The 27,602-nt window shown below is 47.0% G+C and overlaps 1 protein-coding gene across 4 annotated transcripts in view; it reads right to left on the bottom strand.

Moving 5' to 3' along the window:
- Positions 1-27,602, bottom strand: part of arhgef6 (Rac/Cdc42 guanine nucleotide exchange factor (GEF) 6) — a 174,546-nt gene that overhangs the window by 135,091 nt on the left and 11,853 nt on the right. For all 4 annotated transcript variants that reach the window (XM_041195755.1, XM_041195756.1, XM_041195757.1 and 1 more), the window contains exon 2: positions 18,122-18,205. In XM_041195755.1, the coding sequence (XP_041051689.1) occupies positions 18,122-18,205 (84 nt within the window). The remainder of the gene's footprint in view (positions 1-18,121; positions 18,206-27,602) is intronic.

The raw sequence follows: 27,602 nt of genomic DNA, 5'->3' as shown, positions 1-27,602 counted from the left end.
AACTAATCATGTTCAATTACCTGATCCACAGAAGGTTCAGCATTAAATATTCATTCAAACTTTTACAACAATTTTAGAACTGATTACTTTAGCTGTCGATTAAATTTTCAGGCAGAGGAGAGAAAGGATTAATGATGTGAATCAGCTTGAAGTAAATGAGCTCTTTTCTAAACCATTTGATCTGTGTTTCCTTCCTCTTTACTGAGTACACCACAAGCAACAGAAATGTTCAAAAAGTAGCGCGTCATATACAGTCCACTGCAGAGGTTAACCATTCACAGGACTTTGTACACAATGGACTGGATTTTCAATAAACCAAATATTCAAATTAATCCTATGACCCAGTTTGATTTGGCAGCTAAATTTGAGTTCTATAGAAGTGAACCTGCACTCAAACATCATCTACCATGCCCTCAGAAGTTCCCAAGCCATTTTACAGTCAATGAAATACTCTTGAAGTGCACTCACTACTGTCTGTAGGCAAACACAGCAGCCAATTTACACACAGCAAGCTCACACGCACACACACCCACACACACACACACACACACACCCCCTCACATACACACACACAAACAAACAAGACAAAAACCCATCTGTTTGATCTGTTTGTTGTTGGTTGAGGGATAAATATTGGCCAGGCACCTGGCAGAACTCTCCTGCTTTTCTTTCAATAGTGCCCTGGGATCTTTTACATGCACCAGAACAGAGAATACCTGACTTCAGCCAAGTACCTCATCTGAAAGGTGGCACCTCAGACAGTGCTGCACTGCAATTGTCAGCCTCGTGCTCATGTCCTGAACCCACAAGCAATGTTCCCACTAAACCAAACTGGCAGTCAGGGGAAGTACTGTTGTAGGTAATTAGCCCTTCCTCATACTCTAACCTATCCCATCAGGAGATCCGATCAACAATTTCAATTCCAGTGAACATCACCTCCACCAGGTCAAAGTCAGGCATGCGCTCAATGCTCCATAAAGACAGCATTGGCTGCTCAAACACTGGCTCTTTGAAATTCAGATACAAATTACATTTTTTTTTAAAAGTGTTATTTGCCAACTGTGATACTCAAAATATTCTCTTCGGGAATCAACCACAAACTTCACTGACCAAGCAGAGCAAAATATTTTTCTCTACTTTTTAATGTAGAAAGCTATTACCATTCCTCTCAAAAGCCAGCATGAGAATATCAACCCATTAGCTTTGAGCAGCTTTGGGGAGTCAGAAAGTGAGTACTGAGGGGGTGTTGCACCGTCAGAGCGTCAGTAACTGAGGGAGTACTGCACAGTTGGAGGAGCAGCACTGAGGGAGTGCTGCATGGTCAGAGGGTTAGTACTGTGGAAGAATTACATCGTCGGAGGCTCGATACTGCAGGAGTGCTGCAATATCAGCGGTGCCATCTTTCAGCTGACATATTAAACAGGAAGGTGGAGGAGAGGGCATTCGTTGCTCCCAATGTGGTCTCCTCTACATTGGAGAGACCAAACGTAAACTGGGCAACCGCTTTGCAGAACACCTGCGGTCTGTCCGCAAGAATGATCCAAACCTCCCTGTCGCTTGCCATTTTAACACTCCACTCTGCTCTCTTGCCCACATGTCTGTCCTTGGCTTGCTGCATTGGTTCAGTGAAGCCCAACACAACCTGGAGGAACAACACCTCATCTTCCGACTAGGCACTTTACAGCCTTCCGAACTGAATATTGAATTCAACAACTTTAGGTCGTGAGCTCCCTCCCCCATCCCCACCCCCTTTCTGTTTCCCCCTTCCTTTTTTTCCAATAAATTATAAAGATTTTCCTTTTCCCACCTATTTCCATTATTTAAAAAAAAATAAAAAAAATATAAAAAAAAAACACCCCCACTAGAGCTATACCTTGAGTGCCCTACCATCCATTCTTAATTAGCACATTCGTTTAGATAATATCACCAACTTTAACTTTAACACCTATGTGTTCTTTTGTACTATTGTTGTTGACATCTTTTGATGATCTGCTTCTATCACTGCTTGTTTGTCCCTACAACCACACCCCCCCAACACCCCCTCCACCCCTCTCTCTCTCTCTCCGCCCCCCACACACACACCTTAAACCAGCTTATATTTCAACTCTTTCTTGGACTCGAACTCAAGTTCTGTCGAAGGGTCATGAGGACTCGAAACGTCAACTCTTTTCTTCTCCGCCGATGCTGCCAGACCTGCTGAGTTTTTCCAGGTAATTCTGTTTTTGTTTTTATATTAAACAGGATCCCCTCCTGCCCTCTGAAAGGGATATAAAAGTTCCCATAGTCCTTTTGCAAAAATAAAATAGCAGGGGAGATCTCTTGCCAATACTTTTCCATCATCCTACTTCACTATGAAGCAGCTACCTGATCAGTTATCTTAGTGTTGTTTGTGATAGTTTGTTGTACAGAAAGTGGCTACTGCATTTCATATATTTCAACATTGATTCATTCCAAAAGTACTTCATTGACTGTAAAGCTCTGAGGATTTGAAAAGAGCAAGTTCTTAATTATATGTGACTAAGGAATGATGGTGCAGATCATTTACATACAATTATATAGAACGTACAGTACAGGAACAGAGCACCCGATCCAACTGGTCCATGCCAGCGTTTATACTGCAAGCAAGCCTCCACCAACCTACTTCATCTCACTCCATCAATAGATCTTTCTTCCTTGTATGTTTATCAAGCTTCCCCTTAAATGTATCTGTACTATTCACCTCAACCACTCCCTCTGTGGTAGTGAGTTCCTCATTCTCAGCACTCTGAGTGGAGAAGTTTCTCTTGCATTCTCTACTGGGGTTATTAGTAACTAGCTTATATTTATGACCTCTAGTTTTCTGACTCCACCACAAGAGGAAACATCTCTCTATGTCTACCTTAGTGAACCCTGATATAATTATAAAAACCTCTACCAAATCATCCTCAGTCTTCCCTCTGAGAGAAAAAAGGTCCAACCTGCTCAATATTTCCCCACATCTGAGGGTGTAATGAGCTTGTAACAGTTACAGATCCTGCAACATAATCACATTGAAGGTGCCAACTGAGTTGGTCATGATACACACAGCAAATGATTTTGAACGTGCTTTGTCCCAAGATAAAAACTCACCCTAGTTATAACATTAGGAATAGTTACAAGAGAGGCTGCAACCACAGGTAAAATGCAAAAGGATCAAAGTTCTTACCCATCGTACATTCCCCAATTTGTTTCTTTTTCAAACGGGGTAATTACTGGGGCTACATGATGATACATATCCCTCATTCGCACACCCTCATTCCCTGTCTTCTCAGCCCTGGGTCAGCCACACAACAGGTAGCCTAACTCTGCACATCCCACCCAGGTCACAGCTCTGTTCACCCCCGCTCGGGTGTAACTTACCCACCGCAGGACCAGCCAGTGCTACAGAGTCTTTGGCCACAGAGAGCAGCCTGGTCAAACTCTACCTCTCCCCCCCACCACCCAAGTCCATGGATAAGCTGAAAGGCTGATCTGATCCTGTGGGAAGGGAACTCAGAAGTGGAGACAGTGAACAGAAATCCAAGAGGAAGAGAGACCTAAGTCCAGGTAGAACTATTCCCAGTATCACTTTTGGTTGTGTCAACAGGATATCAGTTAGGTTCCCATTTTCTATATGGATCTGTCCTCAAGGTGTAAACTGCTGGAATGGAAATTGTTACCTGTAGAGTCCAGCTCTGTCTGTTTACAGCATTCCCCATCAGGTAAAGGTGCACAGACAGGGCTGGTTTACATTCCAAACCACTGCCATTAATCATTAAAAATACATTTAAGAGTATAGCAACTGTAAACCACAGGCTAACAGCAAGTTAGAAGAAACAAACAAAAGACCCTGAAGAGAATTCCAAATGAAGCTACATATAGAGACCAAAGGTAACGCAGGAGTGTGTAAGAGGACTGAAGTACTGCAGGGTAAATTTAGCTGCTGCACAATAACTACAGAATTTGATGCCTTTCTGCTGTAACTCCCTCTCTATTAACTATCTCTGGTCTTTGATCAGAAACCCGATTTGGAAGATTGACTATTTCACTTGTGTGTGTGTTCCTTCCTTCCACAAGTGACCAACACGTCAGTGTTTACGGTGTCATTCTCCAATAGTGGAGCCTTGCCCAGACAGTGCGGCATCTGGAAGAAAGGCCTGCATTTAAATAGCACAGCCTCACAACATTTTACAACCAATGTCATACTTTTGAACTGAAATCCCTGTTGCAATGTGAGCGTAAATGCAAACTGGAGATTGGTGAGACAGGAAGGCAGCAGAAAGGCAGCACATGGCATCTTACACTACATCTCTCACAAATACCTAACACTGGGCTGCGCACAATCAACTGAAACGTGACCACTGAAATGTGGCATCAATCCACAACCCCACTAGATGCTAGACTATCCAATCAATCAGTGAATTACAGAGCTGCATTAATCTCTACAAGACTCTGGTCTGAGGTCACACTGCACTTTAAGAATTGGGTCCAGTTCTGGTCACTAGGACACAAGGGAGAGATTGAAGCTTTGGCTTGGAGACAGTGATGAGGAGCTAGGAAACTGGCCCTTGGTGTTAAAGGCTCAATTTGGATGGAAGACTAGGGAAATATTTTAATCCTTAAGGAGGTATTCAATTTTAAATTATATGGAAAAGGTGAATCTGGGACATTGACTTAAATTACTATAATTGAACAATGGAACACGGTCTCAAACCAAGAGCAAGATGTAGGCCTGGTATCAGGAAGACCCCTCCACACAAAGAGTGATCAATACTTTGGATGGGCATCCGAAGTCATGGAGGTGAAAACTCTGCAATCATTTAAAAACCCTGTGGGCAAGGAAGGGGAATTCAGACAATATTCTCGAACCCACCACCTTCCAGGAGGCAAGTATGCCCGAAATTGGTAAAGGAACGAGCAGAAACAGGCTCTTTAACACGGTATGCCTAAATTAAGCTATTTATTCATGGACTCTAAAATTACATTGTATTAATAATAGATACACAGGAGTGAATAATTGAGGGAATCAGGTAGAGGAAAGCTCGAGTCATCCATTGCAGTCACATGAAATAGTGTTTACATTGCTAGCCTCCCCTCGCACAGTGCTTCTGGTGGTAATATAAACAGCTTCAGTTTTATCGGAGAGCTTTGTATGTTGAAGCACCCTCATGAATGCAGTAACTGAGCGCACACTCCATTTCCTGGAAACATATCATCTATACAGAACCATTCACGATTATAACAAGATTATCAGAAGTACATTAGAACCCCATCATTTGAATATCAACAATCTTTCAACATGAGTTAAAGACCGATAAGCCTTCCTGCACAGGTAGTTCACCTGCAAGCTACAAGGCAATATTTTTCTGCATAATTAACCAACCAATTACTTTACCAATAAAATAAACATTTTACTCCCCAGGCAGAAACTGCACAACCTATCCCCCTCCCCCCACCTTCCCTCTCCGAGGTGGTGAGTTTAAGAAACAATACTGAATGAGCCCAGTTTGCTCTTGCAGACAGTTCTCTCAGCTGTCATTTCAAAACTGCCCTTGTCATTTTAACAACAACAACTTGGATTTTTATACCACCTTTAGCATAATGAAACGTTTCAAGTTGCTTCACAGGAGCATTATCAAACAAAATATGCAACTGAGTCACATAGATTAGATTAAGAGAGGTGACTAAAAGCTTGGACAGAGAGATAGATTTTAAGAAGAATGTTAAAGGAGGAGAGAGAGGCAAAGGGGTTTAGGGAGGGAATTCCAGAGTATAGGGCCCAGCAGCTGAAGGCACGGCCGCCTATGGTGGAGTGGAGGACGATATGCAGGAGAGGCAAATTGGAGCAGCACGGAGATGTGGCCAGATGTGATCGGGGTACGAGGGATTTAAAATCAGGACGCAAATTTTAAAATCAAGGTGTTGCCGGACTGGGGGTCAATATAGGTCAACGAGCACAGGGGAGATGGTGAGCGGGTTCTGGTGTGAGTGAGGTGGTAGGGTCTTGGATACCCTAAAGTTCATAGCGGTTAAAGGTGGAAGGTCAGCCAGGAGAACATTGGAATACTCAAATCCTGAGGTTCTGGCGCACGGATGAGGATTTCAGCAACACATGGAGCCGACAGCATCTGCTGTCAGGGCAGCAATTAAAAAGCATCAATTTTTTAAAAATTGATTGTCTGTTGGAGTTTGAATGTCATGTGAAGCAAATTCAGAAAGAAATATAAAAATAACTGGCAAAGATTTAACTGATACCTGGACTGGATCTATTCTACCGTCTAATATTTACATCATACATCCAGCCTTGTAAACTGTGGCTTATGGGGTCCGACTCGCACATCTGTTCACAGCCCACTCCAGACTTTTAAGCATAAAATATAGGGGATCAGTACTGAGGGAGTGCCGCACTGTCGGAGGGTCAGTACTGAGGGAGTGCCGCACTGTCGGAGGGTCAGTACTGAGGGAGTGCCGCACTGTCGGAGGGTCAGTACTGAGGGAGTGCCGCACTGTCGGAGGGTCAGTACTGAGGGAGTGCCGCACTGTCGGAGGGTCAGTACTGAGGGAGTGCCGCACTGTCGGAGGGTCAGTACTGAGGGAGTGCCGCACTGTCGGAGGGTCAGTACTGAGGGAGTGCCGCACTGTCGGAGGGTCAGTACTGAGGGAGTGCCGCACTGTCGGAGGGTCAGTACTGAGGGAGTGCCGCACTGTCGGAGGGTCAGTACTGAGGGAGTGCCGCACTGTCGGAGGGTCAGTACTGAGGGAGTGCCGCACTGTCGGAGGGTCAGTACTGAGGGAGTGCCGCACTGTCGGAGGGTCAGTACTGAGGGAGTGCCGCACTGTCGGAGGGTCAGTACTGAGGGAGTGCCGCACTGTCGGAGGGTCAGTACTGAGGGAGTGCCGCACTGTCGGAGGGTCAGTACTGAGGGAGTGCCGCACTGTCGGAGGGTCAGTACTGAGGGAGTGCCGCACTGTCGGAGGGTCAGTACTGAGGGAGTGCTGCACTGTCAGAGGGTCAGTACTGAGGGTGCATCCCACACTGTCGGAGGGTCAGTACTGAGGGAGCGTCGTACTGTCGGAGGGTCAGTACTGAGGGTGCGCCCCGCACTGTCGGAGGGTCAGTACTGAGGGAGCGTCGTACTGTCGGAGGGTCAGTACTGAGGGTGCGCCCCGCACTGTCGGAGGGTCAGTACTGAGGGAGTGCCGCACTGTCGGAGAGTCAGTACTGAGGGAGTGCCGCACTGTCAGTAGTGATGTTAAATCAAGCCCCTTCCACGTGGGTATAAAAGATCTCAACCAATATTTCGAAGAGGAAACAAGGAACATCACTAAATCAACATCTGATCATTATGACATTGCTGTTTGGAGGAATCTTGCTGTACACAATTTATCTGCCGTGTTTCTTATATTACAACAGTGACGAAATGGATAAAGTACTTCAAAGGGCTGAATTTGTGAAACGCATAATAGAAATGCAAGTCTTTCTGTTTCACTGTAAACTGTCAGAACAGAAGCTCTAAGCGGTGGTGACAACACATTCAGGAAGCAGAAGTGACTCTTGTAGCAGGAACAAACTGCACAACGGTCTCATTGTCTTTTTGACTAGAGTCAAAAGGTGGATCCCAGGAGTTTTCAACATCGTCAAGTTTCTGCATATTTCTGAAATTTGTTAAATAGGAACAGGAAGAGGAGGCCATTCAGCCCTTCTAGCTAGTTCTCGCATTCAATTCCCTCCCATCTTTGTTTCCTATCCTTTGATACTCATAACCAACAAAAACGACAGAACATTGGGTGAAAAAAGACCACAGTCTATCTAGTTCCCATCATACCACCCTGGCTGTCACACTATACAATGATAATGGAGTTCTTAATCACCACAATCAATTAGTCTATAACTAATATTGACATTCAACATCACTACCATCACTGAATCTTCCAATGTCAACATACTGGGGGTGACAACTGAGCAGAGAGGGACCTTGGTGTGCATGTCCACCAGTCCCTTAAGGCAGCAGGACAGGTAGATAAGGTGGTTAAGAAGGGTTATAGGATACTTGCCTTTATTAGCTGAGGCATAGAATATAAGAGCAGGGAGGTTATGCTGGAACTGTGTAAAACGCTGGTTAGGCCACAGCTAGAGTATTGTGTGCAGTTCTAGAATCCACGTTATAGGAAGGATGTGATTGCACTGGAGAGAGTGCAGAGGAGATTTACCAGGATGTTTTAGTTATGAGGAGAGATTGGATAGACTGGGGTTATTTTCCCTGCAGCAGAGGAGATTGAGGTGTATAAAATTATGAGGGACATAGATAGGGTAGACAGGAAGGAACTTTTCCCCTTGGTGGAGGGATCAATAACCAGGGGGCATAGATTTAAGGTAAGGGGCAGGAGGTTTAGAGGGGATGTGAGGAAGAATTTTTTCATCCAGAGGGTGGTGGGAATCTGGAACTCACTGCCTGAAAGGGTAGTAGAGGCAGAAACCCTCATAACAGTTAAGAAGTATTTGGATGTGCACTTGCGATGCCATGACATACAAGGCTATAGGCCTAGTGCTGGAAAATGGGATTAGAATAGTTAGGTACTTGTTTGCCTGGCGCAGACTCAATGGGCCGAATGGCTTTTTTCTGTGCTGTAGACCTCTATGGCTCTATGAGAAACTGAACTAGACCAGCTATATAAATACTGCAGCTACAAGCACAGGTTAGAGACTGGGAATTCTGTGGTGACTAACTCACCTCCTAACTCCCTGAAGCCTGTCCACCATCTATAAGGCACAAGTCAGGAGTGTGAAGGAATACTCCCCACTTGCCTGGATGAGTGCAGCTCCCACAACACTCGTGAAGCTTGACACCATCCAGGACAAAGCAGCATCTTGATTAGCACCACATCGTCAACTTAAACGTTCACTCCTTGCACCACAGTAACAGCAATATGCGTTGCACACCATGTATTGCAGCAACTCACCAAGGCTTCTTCACCAACACCTTCCAAACCCACGGCCTCTGCCACCTAAAAGAATAAGGGCAGCTGGTACATGGGGACACCACCATCATTTGCAAGTTCTCCTCCAAGTCACTCATCATCTTGACTTGGAAATATATCGCTGTTCCTTCACTGTCGCTGGGTCAAAATCCTGGAACCCCCTCCCTAACAGCACTGTGGGTGTACCTACACCATATGGACTGCAATGGTTCCAGGTGTGGCTCACAATACCTTCTCAAGGGCAATTAGTGAGGGGCAATCTATGCTGGCCCAGCCAGCAACATCCACATACTGTGAAAGAATAAAAAATATTGGCCTTTGAGAGGTTATTGCATAAGATTCACCAGAATGATATCAGGATTTAAAGGGTTAAATCATGAGTTTGGTTTGCATAAACTCGGCTTGTATTTCCCCCAGTATAGGAGATTGAGGGATGAATTCAAGCAAGATATTCAAAATAATAAAGGGATTTGGTTGATGCTGTCATGACTCATGAATCAGGAGGTTGTGGATTCCAGGGATTAGAGGATAAATTCCTGGCTGACACTCTAGTCCAGTACTGAGGGAGTGTTGCACTGTCAGAGGTACTTTTTTTTTTTACAAGACTAAAAAAAAATCCCACTGTCAATATTTCAAAAATGAGTGGGTACTGACAGTGAGTTCTCCCTGGTGCCCTGGCCAATATTTATCACTTAACCAATTCTTTGAAACAAATTATCTGGTCATTATCACGCTGCTGTTAGTGGGAGCTTGCTGTGTGCAAATTGGCTACCACATTTCCTACATTCCAACAGTGACTAGGCTGGAAAAGTATTTCACTGGTTGTAAAACACTTTGGGATGTCCTGGGATCATAAAAGGCACACGTCTGTTCTGTAGCTGTTGGGAAGTTCCACCCACCTAGAAGTGAACATGTAGAGGCTACAGGGGGAATAGGGAAACTGGTCTTATGAACTTAGCAAGCTTTTGCACCTTTTATTATTTTGAAACCAGGAACTGAGAGTTTTAAGTTAGTAAAACCTCCTGTTCCACTTTTTAAACTTTTATTCAATGTGATTCACAGCCTAAGCCACAGTCTCAGGGATTGTTCACTCATTGAGACAAAGGCAGGAGCAACATGAACGGCCTTTTGTCATTTCCACTGAGTAAATTACAATAACGTGTCCGAAGCAGACCCGGGCAACAGTAATTAACCAGGCACTGTGTTCCGAGTGGTAATGAGTGGAATCTCAAGCTGAGTGCTATCTAACGCAGCCACAACATTGTACAACGAGGTCAAAAACAGAATTACCTGGAAAAACTCAGCAGGTCTGGCAGCATCGGCGGAGAAGAAAAGAGTTGACGTTTCGAGTCCTCATGACCCTTCGACAGAACTCAACGTAAAACGAGGTGATGAGGCTAAGGATTGGGAGAGGCAGTGTGTGGATACAAGATGAGCACTGGTAGACTATGGGAGTGAGATGTGGCCCCGCTGGTGAAAAGCCAGTTGCCTTTGCACACGTTGTTGATGGGATGCAATGTACAAGCGCAGCGAGAGGGTCAGGATCCAAGCACCACACAGTAGAGTGAGATTACAAGGGAAATTGGTCAGGCCCACCCGGAATACAGTGTGAATTCAGGTACTAGAGAGGGAACATGTTGGCTTTGGAGAAGAGGAAGAGAGCAGGGAAAAATAAAAAAAACACCCAGACAGAACAATTAGAGATGGATGGGATGGATATACAAGCAAAAAGGATTTAACAAAACGGGCACATCACACAGAAGGAAAAGTAGAGGACAAGGGCCAAATTATTCATTTATAAGAAAGGAAAATCCTGAGATAAAAGGAACAAGCAGTTACCACCTGATGAAAAATCGAGATAAAGGGGCAACATTAAAAACAAACAGAAGACAGCGTGTATTACAAATTTCAAGAGGAATAAAGTAGGATTATTAGAAATAATGGTGTCACATGAACATAGGAACAAGAATAGGAGCAGGAGTAGACCACTCAACCCCCTGAACGTGCTCAGCCATTTAATAAGATCATGGCTGATCCTCAACTACAATTACACCTTTCTGCCTGATCCTTTGATTCCCTTACAGTTCAACAATCTTTTCAATCACAGTCTTCAATACACTCAATGGCAGAGCACCCACAGCCCTCTGGGTTAGAGAATTCCAAAGATGCACAACCCTCTCAGTGAAGGAACTTTTCCACATCTCAGTCCAAACGGCTTGACCCCTTATCCTGAAACTATGCCCCTAGTTCTGGGGAAAACAGCCTCTCAGTATCTAATCTCCCAAGCCCTCTCAGAATCTGACATTTCAATGAGATTACCTCTCACCCTTTCTAAACCGCAAAACATTTAGGCCCCTTCTATTCAACATCTCCTCTCATGGACAGTCCTCTCATCCCAGGAATTAATCTAGTGAACCTTCACTGCATTGCCTCTAGGCAAGTCTAACCTTCCTTAGGTATGGAGGCCAGCTCTTTATAATTGTAGCAAGAATCATAGAGTCTGAACAGCGCAATTGGAGGCCATTCAGCCCACTGAATCTATGCAGACTTTCTGTAGAGTAATCCAGTTAGTCCCATAGGCCTGTAAGTGTATTCCCCTTAAGCTGCCCATCCAATTTCCTTTTTCAATAATTCATCATCACCACTTCTACCAATCTCATAGGCAGCAAGTTCCAGGTCTTGGATACAATCTTAGGACGGTTACAGTAAAGGAGGAGGCCATTCGGCCAGTTATTCATGTGCCAGCTCTTTGCAAGAGCAATTCACCTACTGCCACTCCCTCCACCTTTTCCCTGTAGCCCTGAAAATCTCTCCTTTTTGGATAATGACCTAATTCCCTTTTGAAGGCCACAACTGAATCTACCTCTACACTCTGGCAGTGAATTTCAGATCCGAACCATTTGCTGCATGAAAAGGTTTTTTTCTCATATCACCATTGCTTCTTTTGTCAATTATCTTAAATCTGTGCCCTCTGGTTCTCAATCCTTCCACCAATGGGAACAATTCCTCTCTATCTACTCTGTCCACACCCCTCATGATTCTGAATATCTCTATTGAATCTCCTCTCAACCTTCTCTTCTTCAAGGAGAACAGCCTTAAAGTAAATAGTGGGAGTGGAACAAGGAAACACAGAGTCAACTTGTAAATGGTCCTTTTAGTGCTGATATCAGGAAAATGTGCACACAAGGATCGATCCAGAAATGGAATGAAATCCCAGAACAAGTGGTGAAAGCAAAAATCCTTGAGTCATTCAGAAAATAATTGGATGCTACAATACGGGGACATTAACATCTTTCGAGATGGGTGAATGAAGGTGGGTTCATGATCTCCCTCATCCATAACTATCATATGATTATGAATATCATTATCCACATTCAGAAGGAAACTGGTAAACCACTGCTGCTCTCAAGCAGATCTAATGTTCAATGTAGTACTAAGGGAATGCTGCTCTGTCAGAGGGCTGAGTGTCAGATGAGTCATTAAGCTAAGGTCCTGTCTGCCCCAATACAAAAACAGAAAATGCTGGAAATACTCAGCAGGTCAGGCAGTGTCTGTGGACTGAAACAGAGTTAACTTTTCAGGTCTTGAAAACCCTTCATCAGAACAGGCAACATGAAAGATCCCACAGTACAGTACTCTGGGAATATGTTCAGGAGGGTTCTCCCTAGTGTCTAGGTCAAAATTTATCCTTCAATCAACAATGCAAATAGATTATCTGCTCATTTATCACATTGTTGCTTATGGGAGCTTGGCATGCACAAATTGGCAGCTATGTTTTGTACATCACAACAGTGACAAAACATCAAAAGTGCTCCAGTGGCTCAGAACGACTCTGGGACATGCTGAGAATGTGAAAGGAAGAATATAAATCAAGTTCCTTCTTTCTTTCATCGTACTGCATGCCCAAGTGGATTCTGACATCTTGTTTCTGAATTCTGTTATAGAGCATTCTGGGGATTATCATTAACCAGAAACTGAACTGGACTAGCCATATAAATACTGTGACCACAAGAGCAGGTCAGAGGCTAGGAATCCTGTGGCGAGTAACTCACCTCCCAACTCAAAAAGCCTGCCCACCATCTGTAAGGCACAAGTCAGGAGTGTAACGGAATATTCCCCACTTGCCTGGATGAGTGCAGCTCCCACAACACTCAAGAAGCTTGACACCATCCAGGACAAAGCAGCCACTTGATTGGCACCACATCCATAAACATTCACTCCCTCTATCACTGACACACAGTAGCAGCAGTGTGTACCATCTACAAGATGCACTGCAGGAACTCACCAAGGCTCCTTAGGCAGCACCTTCCAAACCCACAACCACTACCATCTGGAAGGACAAGGGCAGCAGATAGATGGGAACACCACCACCTGGAAGTTCCCCTCCAAGTCACTCACCACCCTGACTTGGAAATATATCACCGTTCCTTCATTGTCGCTGGGTCAAAATCCTGGAACTCCCTCCCTAATAGCACATGGACTGCAGCGGTTCAAGAAGGCAGCTCACCACCACCTTCTCAAGGGCAACTAGGGATGGGCAATAAATGCCGGCCCAGCCAGCGAAGCCCATATCCCGTAAAATGAATTTAAAAGCTGGGAGTCAGAAACTCTTTACAATCTGGTTATATTCGCTGTCCTTCCCATAATTCCTCAAGAAATTCTCAGAGGGTACATAATAAATCTCACAATTCAACATGTACAGATCACGTAACTCAACTGAAATTAGTACAGTCCATTAACTATCAGCAAACACTGATTGCTTCTGTGCAAGATTGTTTACGAATTTATTGAGAAACAGATTGTTGGGGACAGGATAAGGGTTTAAGTGTTTTACAGCGTAATGGATTCTTCTTAAATTGGTCAGCTGTAGCTCAGTTGGTAACGTTCTCACCTCTGAGTTAGAAGATTGTGGGTTCAGGTCCCACTTCAGAGCCTGAGCACAAAAAATCTAGGGTTGACACTTCAGTGCTATACTGAGACATTAAACTGAGGCCCGGCTTGCTGTCTCAGGCGGGTGTGAAAGATCCCACAGCACTACTTCAGGGGACAACACAGGAGTCTTCCCAGTGTCCAGGCCAATATTTATCCCTCAAACAACATCATAAAAACAAATGATCTGGTCATTATCACATTGCTATTTGTGGGAATTTGCTGTGCACCAATTGGCTGCTGCATTTCCTACATTCCAACATGGCAACACTTCAAAGAGTACTTCATTGGTTCTGAAGCTTTTTGGGGTGCCCAGTGAAAGGCACTACATAAATGCAAGGTTTTTTTTGTTGAGAATTCAGGTTTCAATTTAAAATAGGAACTTAGGAGGTGGAGTAGATTGTTCAGCCCTTCGACCCGTAGTGGCAATTCCAAGTCCTGTAATCAGCTATTTTCATATGAACCATTGTCATTGCAAAGTCTCGTTAACAGCAAACATTTCTATCAGGAATAACAGAACTTGCATCTTGTTACAGCAACAACCTTAAAATGCTCAGTGCTTCTGATCTGCAGCAGTCTGGATCAAAATGACAAAGAAACCAGTGAGAAAACTGTTGGTTTTACAACAAATAGACTTTCTCAAGGCAGCTCTGTCCTTGGGGAAGACCCACTATCCAAGTAAATGTGCAGCAAGAGCATAAACACTCCCTTTATTGTTACATATGACACTGCCATTATAAAACAGCGTAACATTCGACTTAGCATATGCTTATGCCAAAGAGTCAAAATAAGTAACTCGTATAAACTAACTCATAATTAGCTCTGAAGAGTCATACAGACTTGAAACGTTAACTCTGTTTCTCTCTTCACAGGTGCTGTCAGACCTGTTGAATTTTTCCAGCATTTTCTGATTTTATTTCAGATTTCTAGCAACCTCAGTATTTTGCTTCTAGCTAGCATAAGCCCCATTTCAGTGTTTTGAAATAAAATTGAAAGGGAGGCCAACTTGAAAAACTTGGAAAAGTATTGCTGAAAAATAAGACATGCTGTCAAAGCTTTCCATCTTGCACTCATCAGGACAGATGGAAGAACTTGGGAAAGCTGGAAGTGGTAATCTTAGTGAAGTTAAAAGTTACTTAACATGTCAGACCTCCCTGGGTCCAGTTATTAAAAAATTAACAACCAGGGATGGGGAAAGCATATTTCATGTGAGATGGTGCATCTTGATATGACGAAAACACGGGCCATGTATAATGTGGAAAGCAAGGGTCTAAAAGGGGCAGAGGCGTAGAGCAATCTTAAAGTACAAATCACAATAAGGCCATTTTAGAAAGGGAAACAAAACACTGGGATTAAATCCCAGAGGAACAGAATTCAAAAGCAGAGAAGTTGTATTAAACTTGTATAGAACCTTAGACTACACAAAGTACTGTGCTGCTCTTGTCTACATATTAGAAAAAGTGCAAAACCAATTTACAACAATGGCACCAGAACTGAGGGTACAACCACTCAGGAAAGGATGAATCTTTTCTCTAGAGGGGTAATCTAAGAGGGGTGTTTAAAATAAGGAAGGGGTCTGATAGGGAAGACACAGAGAAAGGATTTACATTTATGTGGGGAGGTCAAAAGTAGGGGTCATAAATAGAGTTTAGAGAATTCAGGATAAATGCCCACCCAGAAAGTGGTGAGAATGTGGTCACTACAATGTGCACTGGTTGAGGTGAATAGTGCAGATGCATGTAAGGGGAAGCTGGATAAAGGGGAAGCTGGATAAACACAAGGGAGAAAGAAACAGATGAATTTGCTGATGGGTTGAGATGAAGAGGGGTGAGAGGTGATATTTTTGGAGCAGAAACACCAGCATAAACCAATCAGGCCAAATGGCCTGTTCCCGTTCCAGGAAATTCTATTTTATTGCTTTTTTAAAAAAATATTGCTGGAGACAACAGGACCTGGGCTGGGATAACGCTTCCAATGTTCCCTTTTTCTCAACTGGTGATTCCCATCCCCAGTGTAGCTTTCAGGGCCATCGACCGTGTCCAACCTGTTTTCCCGCACTCCTGCTCTCACACCTTCCTCTCCCTTCCAGAATCATGACAGGGTTTCCTTTGTCTTCACCTCCCCATTCCAACAGCCTCTGTACTCAATGGGTCATTTATCGACACCTCCAGCATGTTGCGACTACCAAGCCCATGCTCTCCCCTTTCAGAATTCCGAAAGGACTGCACCCTCCCAGACACCCTGGCCCACTTCTCAATCACTCCCCCATTGTTTCCAAAGGAACCATTTCATGCAAGTGCAGGAGATGCGGCACCCTCCCTTTTACATCCTCACTTCTCACCATCCAAGGCCCAAAACATTCCTTCCAAATGAAACAGCGATTTACCCGTACTACTTTCAATTTAGTCTACAGTGATTGCTGCTCATGGTGTGGTCTCCTCTACATTGGGGAGGTCAAACAGACTGGACAACTGCTTTGTGGAACACCTCTGTTCACGTTGCAAGCACAACCCTGTCGCTCGTCATTTCAGTTCACCACCTTGTTCCCAGTCTGACCTTTCTGTCCTCGGCCTGCTCCAGTGTTCCAATAAAAGTTCAACACAAGCTCAGGAAACAGCACCTCATCGTCAACTCAACACTCGACAACCTTCCACACTCAACATAAAGCAAAGTTTTAAATCATAACCTCTGCCTACATTTTGTTTTTTTATACAGTTTGGAGTTTACTCTCATTTCTTTCTTTATTCCTTCACTTTACATTCAGATGGTTATGATCCAGCCCTTCATACCAGCTCGGGACACATCTTTCGTTTCTATACTCTACCCATTACTACTAATCTCTCCTGCCCTCCACGCTACCACAGACCTTCCCTTTCGTCCTTCCTCCGGGAGGGGGAGGTGGGAGGAGGTGGGGGGTGAGGGGGAGAAAGAGAGAGGGAGAGAGAGGAGGGGGAGGCAGCCCCAGGGGGTTGGGGTAGGAGGAAGGAGGAAGTGAAGGCGGCAGCCCAGGGTGGGGGGGAGGGGGAAGAGGAGTCGGGGGGGGGTGGTGGGGGAAGGGAGAAAATTAGTAGATGAGTCTGGGGGGGTAGGGGAGAAGAGTCTGGGGGGGGAGGGGGAAGAGGAGTCAGGGGGGTAGGGGAGAAGAGTCAGGGGGGGAGGGGAGAAGAGTCTGGGGGGGAGGGGAGAAGAGTCTGGGGGGGAGGGGAGAAGAGTCTGGGGGGGAGGGGAGAAGAGTCTGGGGGGGAGGGGAGAAGAGTCTGGGGGGGAGGGGAGAAGAGTCTGGGGGGGGAGGGGGAAGAGGAGTCGGGGGGGGCAGGGGGGAAGAGGAGTCGGGGGGGGGCAGGGGGAAGAGGAGTCGGGGGGGGGGATGGTGGGGGAAGGGAGAAAAGTCGTAGACAAGTCCAGGGGTGTCGGGGGGGGGGGGGTGGTGTGTAGGGGAGAAGAGTCTGGGGGGCAGGAGGGAGAGAGAGAGAGAGTTGGGGAGGGGGCGGGTGTTTCCCGAGTCCGGGTCTAAGCTGCCTGTTCGCTCCCCCCCCCCCCCCCCCCCGCGGGATTCCCCCCCCGCCTGGCTCTCTCCACCACACCCCCCCCCACCCCCGGCTGGGTATCCCCTCCCCACCCCCCCCCCCCCCCCAGGGTATCCCCTCCCCACCCCCCTCCCAGGGTATATCCCCCCCCCCCCCCCCCAGGGTATCCCCCCCCCCCCCGGGTATTCCCCCCCCCGGGGTATCCCCTCCCCCCCCCCCCAGGGTATTCCCCCCCCCCCCCCCCCAGGGTATTCCCCCCCCCCCCCCCCCCCCTCCCAGGGTATTCCCCCCCCCCCCCCCCCCCCCCCCAGGGTATTCCCCCCCCCCCCCCCCCAGGGTATTCCCCCCCCCCCCCCCCCCCCCCCCCAGGGTATTCCCCCCCCCCCCCCCCCCCCAGGGTATTCCCCCCCCCCCCCCCCCCCCCCCCCAGGGTATTCCCCCCCCCCCCCCCCCCCCAGGGTATTCCCCCCCCCCCCCCCCCCCAGGGTATCTCCCCCCCCCCCCCCCCCCGCGGGATTCCCCCCCGCCTGGCTCTCTCCACCACACCCCCCCCACCCCCCGGCTGGGTATCCCCTCCCCACCCCCCCCCCCCGGGGTATTCCCCCCCCCCCCCCCAGGGTATCCCCCCCCCGGGGTCCCCCCCCCCCAGGGTATCTCCCCCCCCGGGGGTCCCCCCCCCCCCCCGTTACCTCGATGTGAAGCGCTGAACAGCCCCTCAGGAATTCGCGGATATTTGCACAAGTTTCACTCTCGGTTCGCGGCTCCGGACAAACCTGAGGAAGAGACAGAGACACAGACTGGTCAGTGAGGCCGGACTCCGGACTCCGGACACCGGACACCGGACCTGTGCCTCAGGCCGGGGCCGGGCCGCGATCCCCGGGCTCCCGCTCACATTCCGCCTGGGCCCCGACTCCAGGAAGCGGCGCCGATCACGGAAATGACACCACAGGGGATCCCGCGGGATCTGCTCCCCTCCCCGCCAGAAAACACGGGATCCACTCCACCCCCCCCCCCCAACAATCAGGATCCACTCCACCCCCCCCCCCCAAAAAAAAACCCGGGATCCACTCCATCGCCACCAAAAACGGGATCCACTCCACACCTAAAAAAAACCGGGATCAACTCCCCCAAAGGGATCCACTGGATCTCACCGAAACTGGGTCCACTCCAAACCCCCCCCACACACAACTGGGATCCACACCCCAAAAAACACTCCACCTCCCAAAAAAAGGATCCACTCCACACACACCCCCCAAAAAAAAAAACAGGATCCACTCCACCTCCCCAAAAAAGGATCCACTCCACCTCCCCCCCAAAAAAACGGGATCCACACCACATCCCCCCAAAAATTGGGATCAACTCCACCCCTCCCGAAATGGGATCCACTCCACCACCACCCCCAAATGGGATCCACTCCACCTCCTCTAAGACCAGGATCCACTCCACCTTCCCCAGAAAACCAAGGATCCACTCCACCACCATTGCCCCCAACAACCGGGATCCACCCCCCAAAAAAAACAAGATCCACTCCACCTCCCAAAAAAAACAGGATCTACTCCACCCCACAAAGGGATCAACTCCACCACCACCCCCAAAAACAGGATCCACTCCAACACCACCACACCCCAACAACCGGGATCCACGCCTCTCAAAAACCAGTATCAACTCCCCCCCCCCCAAAAAAAACTGGATCCTCTCCATCTCCTCAAAGACCAGGATCCACTCCAGCTCCCATAGAAAAGCCGGGATCCACTCCACCTCCCCTAAAAAAAAGGGGTCCACCCACATCCCCCCAGAAAACCATGATCGACGCACTTCTCCCCAAAACAGGATCCACGCATTTCTCCCCTAATGGCCGGGATCCACCCCACCTCCCCTGACGGCCGGGATCCACCACACCTCCCCTGACGGCCGGGATCCACCCCACCTCCCCTGACGGCCGGGATCCACCCCACCTCCCTGACGGCCGGGATCCACCCCACCTCCCCTGACGGCCGGGATCCACCCCACCTCCCCTGACGGCCGGGATCCACCCCAACTCCCCTGACGGCCGGCATCCACCCCAACTCCCCTGACGGCCGGCATCCACCCCACCTCCCTGACGGCCGGGATCCACCCCAACTCCCCTGACGGCCGGCATCCACCCCAACTCCCCTGACGGCCGGCATCCACCCCACCTCCCCTGACGGCCGGCATCCACTCCGCTGCCCTATAAAAACCGGGATCCACTCCGCTGCCCCATAAAAACCGGGATCCACTCCGCTGCCCCATAAAAACCGGGATCCACTCCGCTGCCCCATAAAAACCAGGATCCACTCCGCTGCCCCATAAAAACCGGGATCCACTCCGCTGCCCCATAAAAACCGGGATCCACTCCGCTGCCCCATAAAAACCGGGATCCACTCCGCTGCCCCATAAAAACCGGGATCCACTCCGTTGCCCCATAAAAAACGGGATCCACTCCGCTGCCCCATAAAAAACGGGATCCACTCCGCTGCCCCATAAAAACCGGGATCCACTCCGCTGCCCCATAAAAACCAGGATCCTCTCCGCTGCCCCATAAAAAACCGGGATCCACTCCGCTGCCCCATAAAAACCGGGATCCACTCCGCTGCCCCATAAAAACCGGGATCCACTCCGCTGCCCCGTAAAAACCGGGATCCACTCCGCTGCCCCGTAGAAACCGGGCTCCACTCCGCTTCCCGTAGAAACCGGGCTCCACTCCGCTTCCCTGTAGAAACCGGGCTCCACTCCGCTTCCCTGTAGAAACCGGGCTCCACTCCGCTGCCCTGTAGAAACCGGGCTCCACTCCGCTTCCCTATAGAAACCGGGATCCACTCCGCTTCCCTATAGAAACCGGGATCCACTCCGCTTCCCTATAAAAACGGGATCCACTTCACCTCCCCTGAAAATGGGATCCACTCCACCTCCCCTGAAAATGGGATCAACTCCACCTCCCCTGACCTAATCCTACAGTCATCAAATGGTACACAGTACTCCAGGTTTGGTTTCACCAAAGCCCTTTATAACTGCAGTAGGAGTTCCATGCTCTGTTGTTCCTACGCCCTTTGCCATAATGGCGAACAGACCATTCGCCTTCCTCATTGCTTGCATTTCCTACACGTTAACTCTCTGTTTCATGTACAAAGACACAGAGGTCTCATATTGTAGTAGTGGGGGAGGTTAAAGAGATAGGGATTGGGGAGATTTTTGAGACACTGGGATCTTCTGAGTAATCATTTTGTATGTGAGGCCAAAGGAGCAGAAGCTGAGGAGCAGTGTTATCAATCTTCAGGCTCCTCGTTTTGTGTAATTAGATCTACACTCAAATCTTCAAAGAGCCACCTTACTCAATTGCAGTTATTTATTTCTTTGATGGGCTAGTCCCATTGGGCAATGGAGGCTATGATGGCTGAACCTAATCCTGCCCTCTTCCAATATCTTTGCACAGGAGGAGGAATCCAAGCCAACCCTTACATAAACCAAAATTTCTGAGGCCAACTTTAGCCCTGACCCCAACCCACCACCACCCCCCACCCCCCCAAAATCACCCTAATGCACCCATACCCTGGTTGGCCCAGCATGGACTATGTAATCAGGATCTATGGGGTACAGATATTGTTTGGATAAACTCACTGAGCTGTGGGAGGAGCCTCCCCCCTTCTCGGTCAAATGCGGCCTTGATGTCAAGGGCAGTCACTCTCAACTCACCTCAGGAGTTCAGCTCTTTTGCCCATGTTTGAACCAAGGCTGTAATGAGGTCAGGAGCTGAGTGGCCCTGGCAGAACCCAAACTGGGCATCAGTGAGCAGGTTATTGCTAAGCAAGTGCTGCTTGATAGCACTGTTGATGACCCCTTCCATTACTTTACTGATGATTGGGAGTAGACTGATGGGGCAGTAATTGGCCGGGTTGGATTTGTCCTGTTTTTTGTGTACAGGACATACCTGGGCAAATTTCCACATAGCCGGGTAGATGCCAGTGTTATAGCTGTACAGGAACAGCTTGGCTAGGAGTACGGCAAGTTTTGGGGCACAAGTCTCCAGTACTATTGCCGGAATATTGTCAGGGCCCATAGCCTTTGTAGTATCCAGTGCGTTCAGCTGTTTCTTAATATCACATGGAGAGACGATGGTGTAACAAATTTAACTTGTAGTTTGTTTTTGTTTCTGGAATTCACTTTAAATGAACTTGAATATTGCTGAAAAAGATACATGTTGCACTCATCAGGACAAACAAAAATGCCAAATTTCAAACAATCACAACAGTTTATAATACAGGAAAAAAGGGTGCTGATTGGATGGCAAGACAACTCTGATTGGCCAAGGCGTTGCCAGGGGGAAAGAAATGGGAAGCCACAGGGTCTCCAAGATCTAAGGTAATTCAAAATAAGCACAAGCCTTGAACATATTCCTTTTGTTTGCGGAGAACAGGTCCCTGCGAATGAATGTACATCACTTCTAGCAGGTGTAAATGAGCCACATTACAAGCTCGACTGATTACACTAACAGCAATTTAGGATAGCTATTAGCACAATTATTCACGTATAGGGACCTGTGCAAAAAAGGGCCTTGCATCTTTTTAAAATTACCCAGGAGCTTGGAGAGCCTTTAGTTTCCCGATTACTTTCTCATGGCAATGTCTCAGCCAACCAGAGTCAACTTTCCACCAATCAGCATCCTTTTCTCCTGTGGTATAAATTGTAACGATCATTTGAAATTTGCTATTCTTTTGTTTATCTTGATGAGTGCAAGATGATAAACTTCAGCAACATGTCTCTCTTTACAGCAATATTCAAGTTCTGTACTACCAAGCGACAGTTAAATGAACCGTATCAATTCTTCTCTAGAAAAGAGAAGGCTGACAAATGACCTGACAGAGGTTTTAAAAATTATGAACGGGTTTGATAGGGTAGACATAGAGTTTCCACTTGTGCTAGAATCCAGAACTAGAGGCCATCACTATAAGATAATCACTAATAAATCCTTCGGGAACAGAGGAGAAACTTCTTTACCCAGGGATTGATGAGAATGTGGAGCTCACTGCCGCAGGGAGTGGTTGAAGTGAATGGTATAGATGCATTCAAAGGGAAGCTAAATGAATACATGAGCAAGAAAGGAATAGGTTGGTGGGGTGAAATGAAGGAGGGTGGGAAGCCTAAAGCATTAACATAGGCATGGACTAGATGGGCCAAATGGCCTGTTCTAGGCTGTAAAATGTTACGTGGTTTGTAGTTATGTTGCGTTAACTGGGTTTTGGTTGTTGCATTCTTCACCAGTGAAAACTAGAAGCAATAATGAACTTCAGAGGCTTCCAATGTCCAGTTAACATTTTAACAGCTAAAGGAAAAGAAAATCAGGTAATGAGCAGCAAATAGATGTATAAACATCCAGTTGACAGATACTGTATCAGACCTGGAGCAGAATTTTACAGTCCCCAACCACATTGGCCTATAAAGTTCACCAGGTGGCCTTTCCACCACCCTCCTGCCTGCCCCCATCTGTCCACAATTTTACGGGGTTGGGGAGGAGAATGGGTGAGGCCTACGACAGTCCAGTGCACCCTTGCGCCAATTGATGCCCCCAAGTGGCTAATTCCTGGCCATTTAATAGCTGCTGGAGGAGGTCAGGGATTACCAGCAGATCACTCTACTCAGGCCTCAAGCCAGAAAGGGAGGGGGGCACTTCAATTAAAAGCCCCCTTTTGAGATCGGGTGACCAGCCCCCACTCCACTCAATGTTCTCCCCCACCCTAGCACTCCCTCCTGCCTGGCCTTGCCATCACAGCCACTGCTCCCAGTGCAGCTGCTGGTATTACAGAGCTGCCAGCTCTTGCTGCAGGACTTCCTCCCGATTGAGGGGCAGAAATTTCACCTCCAGCCAATTAATGCTCCTCGGTGTGCCAATTGGCTGCTGGGCAGCAAGCATAGGCAGGGATGCGTTCCCCGCCACCCATAAAATCCTGCCTCTGATGTGGGTCTGACACAGCAGGTCGGGAGCATCTGTAAATACGTGACAGGCTGATTATCTCAAACTTCATATTGACTAACAATCAAAAAAGAGCATCTGCAAATAAAAACAGACTAACTTTTTTTTAAAAAGAAAATCATTCACTTAAAAGCAATCAGTGAACAAGCTTAGGACTAGGAGGCCATTCAGCCCCTCAAGCCTTTTCTATCATTCAATCAGATCATGGCTGATCTGTACCTGCTTTGCTGCCTTTCTCCTGATACCACAGTCAGTCATGGCTCAGTTGGTAACACCTTTGCCAGATCAGAACGCTCAAGCTCAAAAGTTAAGTCTGACACTCCAGTGTAGTACTGAGCAAGTGTTCTTTTGTTACAGAGGCCATCTCCCTCAGGGAGACATAAAAGATCCCATGGTACACTTTGCAAGAAGAGTAAGGGGGGGAGGGTTCTCCCTGTTATCCTGGCCGATATTCATCCCTCAACCAACATCACAAGAACAGATGATCTGGTCATTATCACATTACTGCTTCTGGGAGCTTGCTGTGCACAGATTGGCTGCCATGTTTTAAACATTACAACAGTGACTACATTTCAGAAATACCTCATTAGTTGAAAAGGGCTTTGGGGGTATCTGGTGGTTTTGAAAGGCATTAAATGAATGCCAGTCTATCTTTTTTTCTTGTTACCCTAAATCAAAAAAATCTCTGGAACCGCAGCCAATCAAAACTTTAGTGAAAAAGGTAAAGTTTTTTGAGCAGCCACGTTGACCCCCCCCAAATCAATAGTGGCCATGAGATTTCCTCACATCCACCCGAGACCTCGGTTTAACATCTCATCTGAAAGACAGCATCTCCAACAGTGCAGTGCTCCCTCAGTATTGCCCTGGGAGGGTTAGCTCAGATTATGTGTTCAAGTCTCTGGACTTCAACCCACAACCTTCTGACCCAGAGGTGAGAGTGTTACACAATGAGTCGTGACTGAACCCCTTTAGAGGGAGAAGCTTGTGCTCCTGCGCTTAATCAAAGCTAAAGATTCACCCAGGCCCTGTGGCAGCCTCTGGTCTATCACCAGCCTGTACAAACCTCCTCCAACCACGATGAGAAGTACAGCAGCCCCAACAAAAAGGCACGGCTTAGGTACCTGTTCTTAGACACTGATCCATGGCTTCTGCTAGACTGTGCTCCAATGTGATACCACCAATATCAAATAATCTGAAGATATTGTCCTTTTCTTTCTGCTTGGTTTATTTATATCTTGGTTTGAGTCCAGTTTTTGCCAGGTCTTTGCGCTGGCATTAAACATAGCCCCAGTCCAAAGGGCGGTGCCATGAGGGACCAATGGCTATGAAAACTGGATCAGTCCAGGATGAGCTCCAGAAAATCTGTATGCAATGCTGAGCCTAAGAGAAGGGAAGCCTGAAGAGAACTGACAACTGAGAGAGGGGGAGACAGGGAGGAAGGGAGAGGGAGATGGGGAGAGGGAGACCAGCTTGGGAATAGCAAAGATGGCTAGAAACAAGGCTTGATTGTGTGTACGAGTGAGTATTAAGCTGACTGAGGGATAATATCATGAGACAACTGCCTGGGGGAATGATTTAGAAACATGCTGGATATCCCATGATGGTGAGGTTGTGAAATAGACTGGACTGAAACGTTGCACCATTGATCTTCCAGCGTGACAAACTAACACTCATACTTCTGCTTGGAGTTGTGTTTATTTCATAAAAACCTTCCAGACAAAAAGCGCAACATGCCATGAAAGATCCTATCAGTAACCTGTATAATGTCCTGGCATGTAAAAAGGAACAGCCAGTTTGTGCAGAGCAAAGTTCCACAGTCATGTGATAACGCCCAGATCATCTGTATCAGTGACGTAGATTGAGGGATAAAAATTGACAAGAACACTGAGGAGAACTCCCCTGCTCTTCTTTAAAATAGTGCTTTTACATTCACCTGAGAGAGCATATAGGCCCTTGGTTTAATGTTTTATCCAAAAGACAGCCCGCAGCACCTCTAACACTGCTGCACTCCATCAGTACTGCACTGGAGTGGCAGCCTGCATTAGATGTTCAAGTCTCTTGAGGGTGATTCGAACCCACAATGTTTTGGCAAGAGAGCTGACACTGAACCACAACACGGATGATAACATTTTTAAATGCAGATCTTGGCCTGAAGGTCAATTGCTTTAATTTGTTTCAAACTGGCAATTTGGTTTATATATCTGTCAACAAATATTGGATTTAAATAAATACAGAAAAAAATCCAGAACTATGGAAGAGAAGCGGGATTAATTTAGGATTACCCTGGCAAACAATTGACTGAGATACGAAGGGCTCCTTGCATACTGTCCAAGTCTATGGTCCTATCAGTCAGAACACGCATGAACCAAATTCTGTTCATACTGGCAGTTAAACCCCAATCATGTCTCAGCCGCAGGAATCCACAACCTGCACCAGCCTAATAAATGTTTGTTTTGTTGCTTTGCATTACAGTATATTATGTTCAAAGAGCAATCCAGTTAGTCCCCCTCCTCACTCTTTCCCCTGTAGCCCTGCAATTTTTTTCCTCCCAGTATTAATATAACCTGGTTTGAAAGTTACTCTTGAATCTGTACCCTATCAGGCGTGTATTCGAAAAAAACACTCATTACTTTAGAAAAGATTTTCCTCACATTGCCTCTGGTTCATTTATTTGCTAATCTCCCTAAATCTGTATCATTTGGTTATTGTCCCTCCAGCCACTGGAAACAGTTTTCTTGATCTACTGTGTTCAGACCTTGCATGATTTTGAAGACTTCTATTAAAACCCCAGCTTCCCCAGTCTCTCCACATAACTGAAGTTCCTCATCCTTAGTAACTTTCTAGTAAATGTCCTCTGTACCATCTTTATCTGCTTAAAGTGGAAATGGGACTCTAATTAACTGGTAACATTATTCTATTAATGTTCAGCGCACAAATTATTTATGTATATAAAACATGACAACAATGAATTTTTTTCTGTTGAGTCTGACGCAATCCTTGATCTACAGAATAGGTGCAGACAAGTGGCAATGGAAAGCTGGATGCACACAATGATAAGGAACAGGAAACTGCAAAAACCCACAGCATCATGAAGCATTTTCCATCCTTTCAAAAGCCACTGGTACTGTCACCAAAGCAGATAGCTCCACTTCATAACTCCCACTTCACAGTACATTAACTCCAGGTACTGTCAACTGCCTTAGTAGGTAGCACTCCTACCCCCGAGTCAAAAGGTGGGGTTCAAGTGCCACTTCAAGCATAAAATCCAATACTGATACTGAGAGTGTCAGCCTGAGAGAATGCTGCACTGTCAAAGGTGCCATCAAACTTAGCCCGCCCTCTCAGGTCCTCGGCCCAACCATCTTCAGCTGCTTCATCAATGACCTTCCTTCCATCATAAGGTCAGAAGTGGGGATGTTCACTGATGATTGCACAATGTTCAGCACAATTCATGACTCCTCAGATACTGAACCAATCCATGTCCAAATGCAGCAAGACCTGGACAATATCCAGGTTTGGGCTGACAAGTGGCAAGTAACATTCGTGCCACACAAGTGTCAGGCAATGACCATCTCCAACAAGAGAGAATCCAACAATCGCCACATAACATTCAATGTCATTACCATCGCTGAATCCCCCACTATCAAAAGCCTGGGGGTTACCATTGACCAGAAACTGAACTGGACTAGCCATATAAATACTGTGGCTACTAGATCAGATCAGATGCTAGGAATCCTGCGACAAGTAACTCACCTCCTGACTCCCAAAGCCTGTCCACCATCAAGGCACAAGTCAGGAGTGTGATGGAATCCTCCCCACTTGCCTGGATGAGTGCAGCTCCCACAATGTTCAAGAAGCTTGACACCGTCCAGGACAAAGCAGCCCACATGATTGGCACCACACCCACAAACATTCACTCCCTCCACCACCGACACACAGTAACATCAGCGTGTACCATCTACAAGATGAACTGCAGGAATTCACCAAGGCTCCTTAGACAGCACCTTCCAAACCCACAGCCACTGGAAGGACAAGAGCAGCAGATAGATGGGAACACCACCACCTGGAAGTTCCCCTCCAAGTCACTCACCATCCTGACTTGGAAATATATCACCGTTCCTTCACTGTCACTGGGTCAAAATCCTGGAACTCCCTTCCTAACAGCACTGTAGGTGTACTTACAC

The sequence above is a fragment of the Carcharodon carcharias genome, chromosome 9, assembly GCF_017639515.1.
Source record: "Carcharodon carcharias isolate sCarCar2 chromosome 9, sCarCar2.pri, whole genome shotgun sequence".
NCBI classification, from domain to species: Eukaryota; Metazoa; Chordata; class Chondrichthyes; order Lamniformes; family Lamnidae; genus Carcharodon; species Carcharodon carcharias.
The sequence above is the reverse complement of the archived record's forward strand: the minus strand, read 5'-3'. Positions and strand labels throughout refer to the sequence as shown.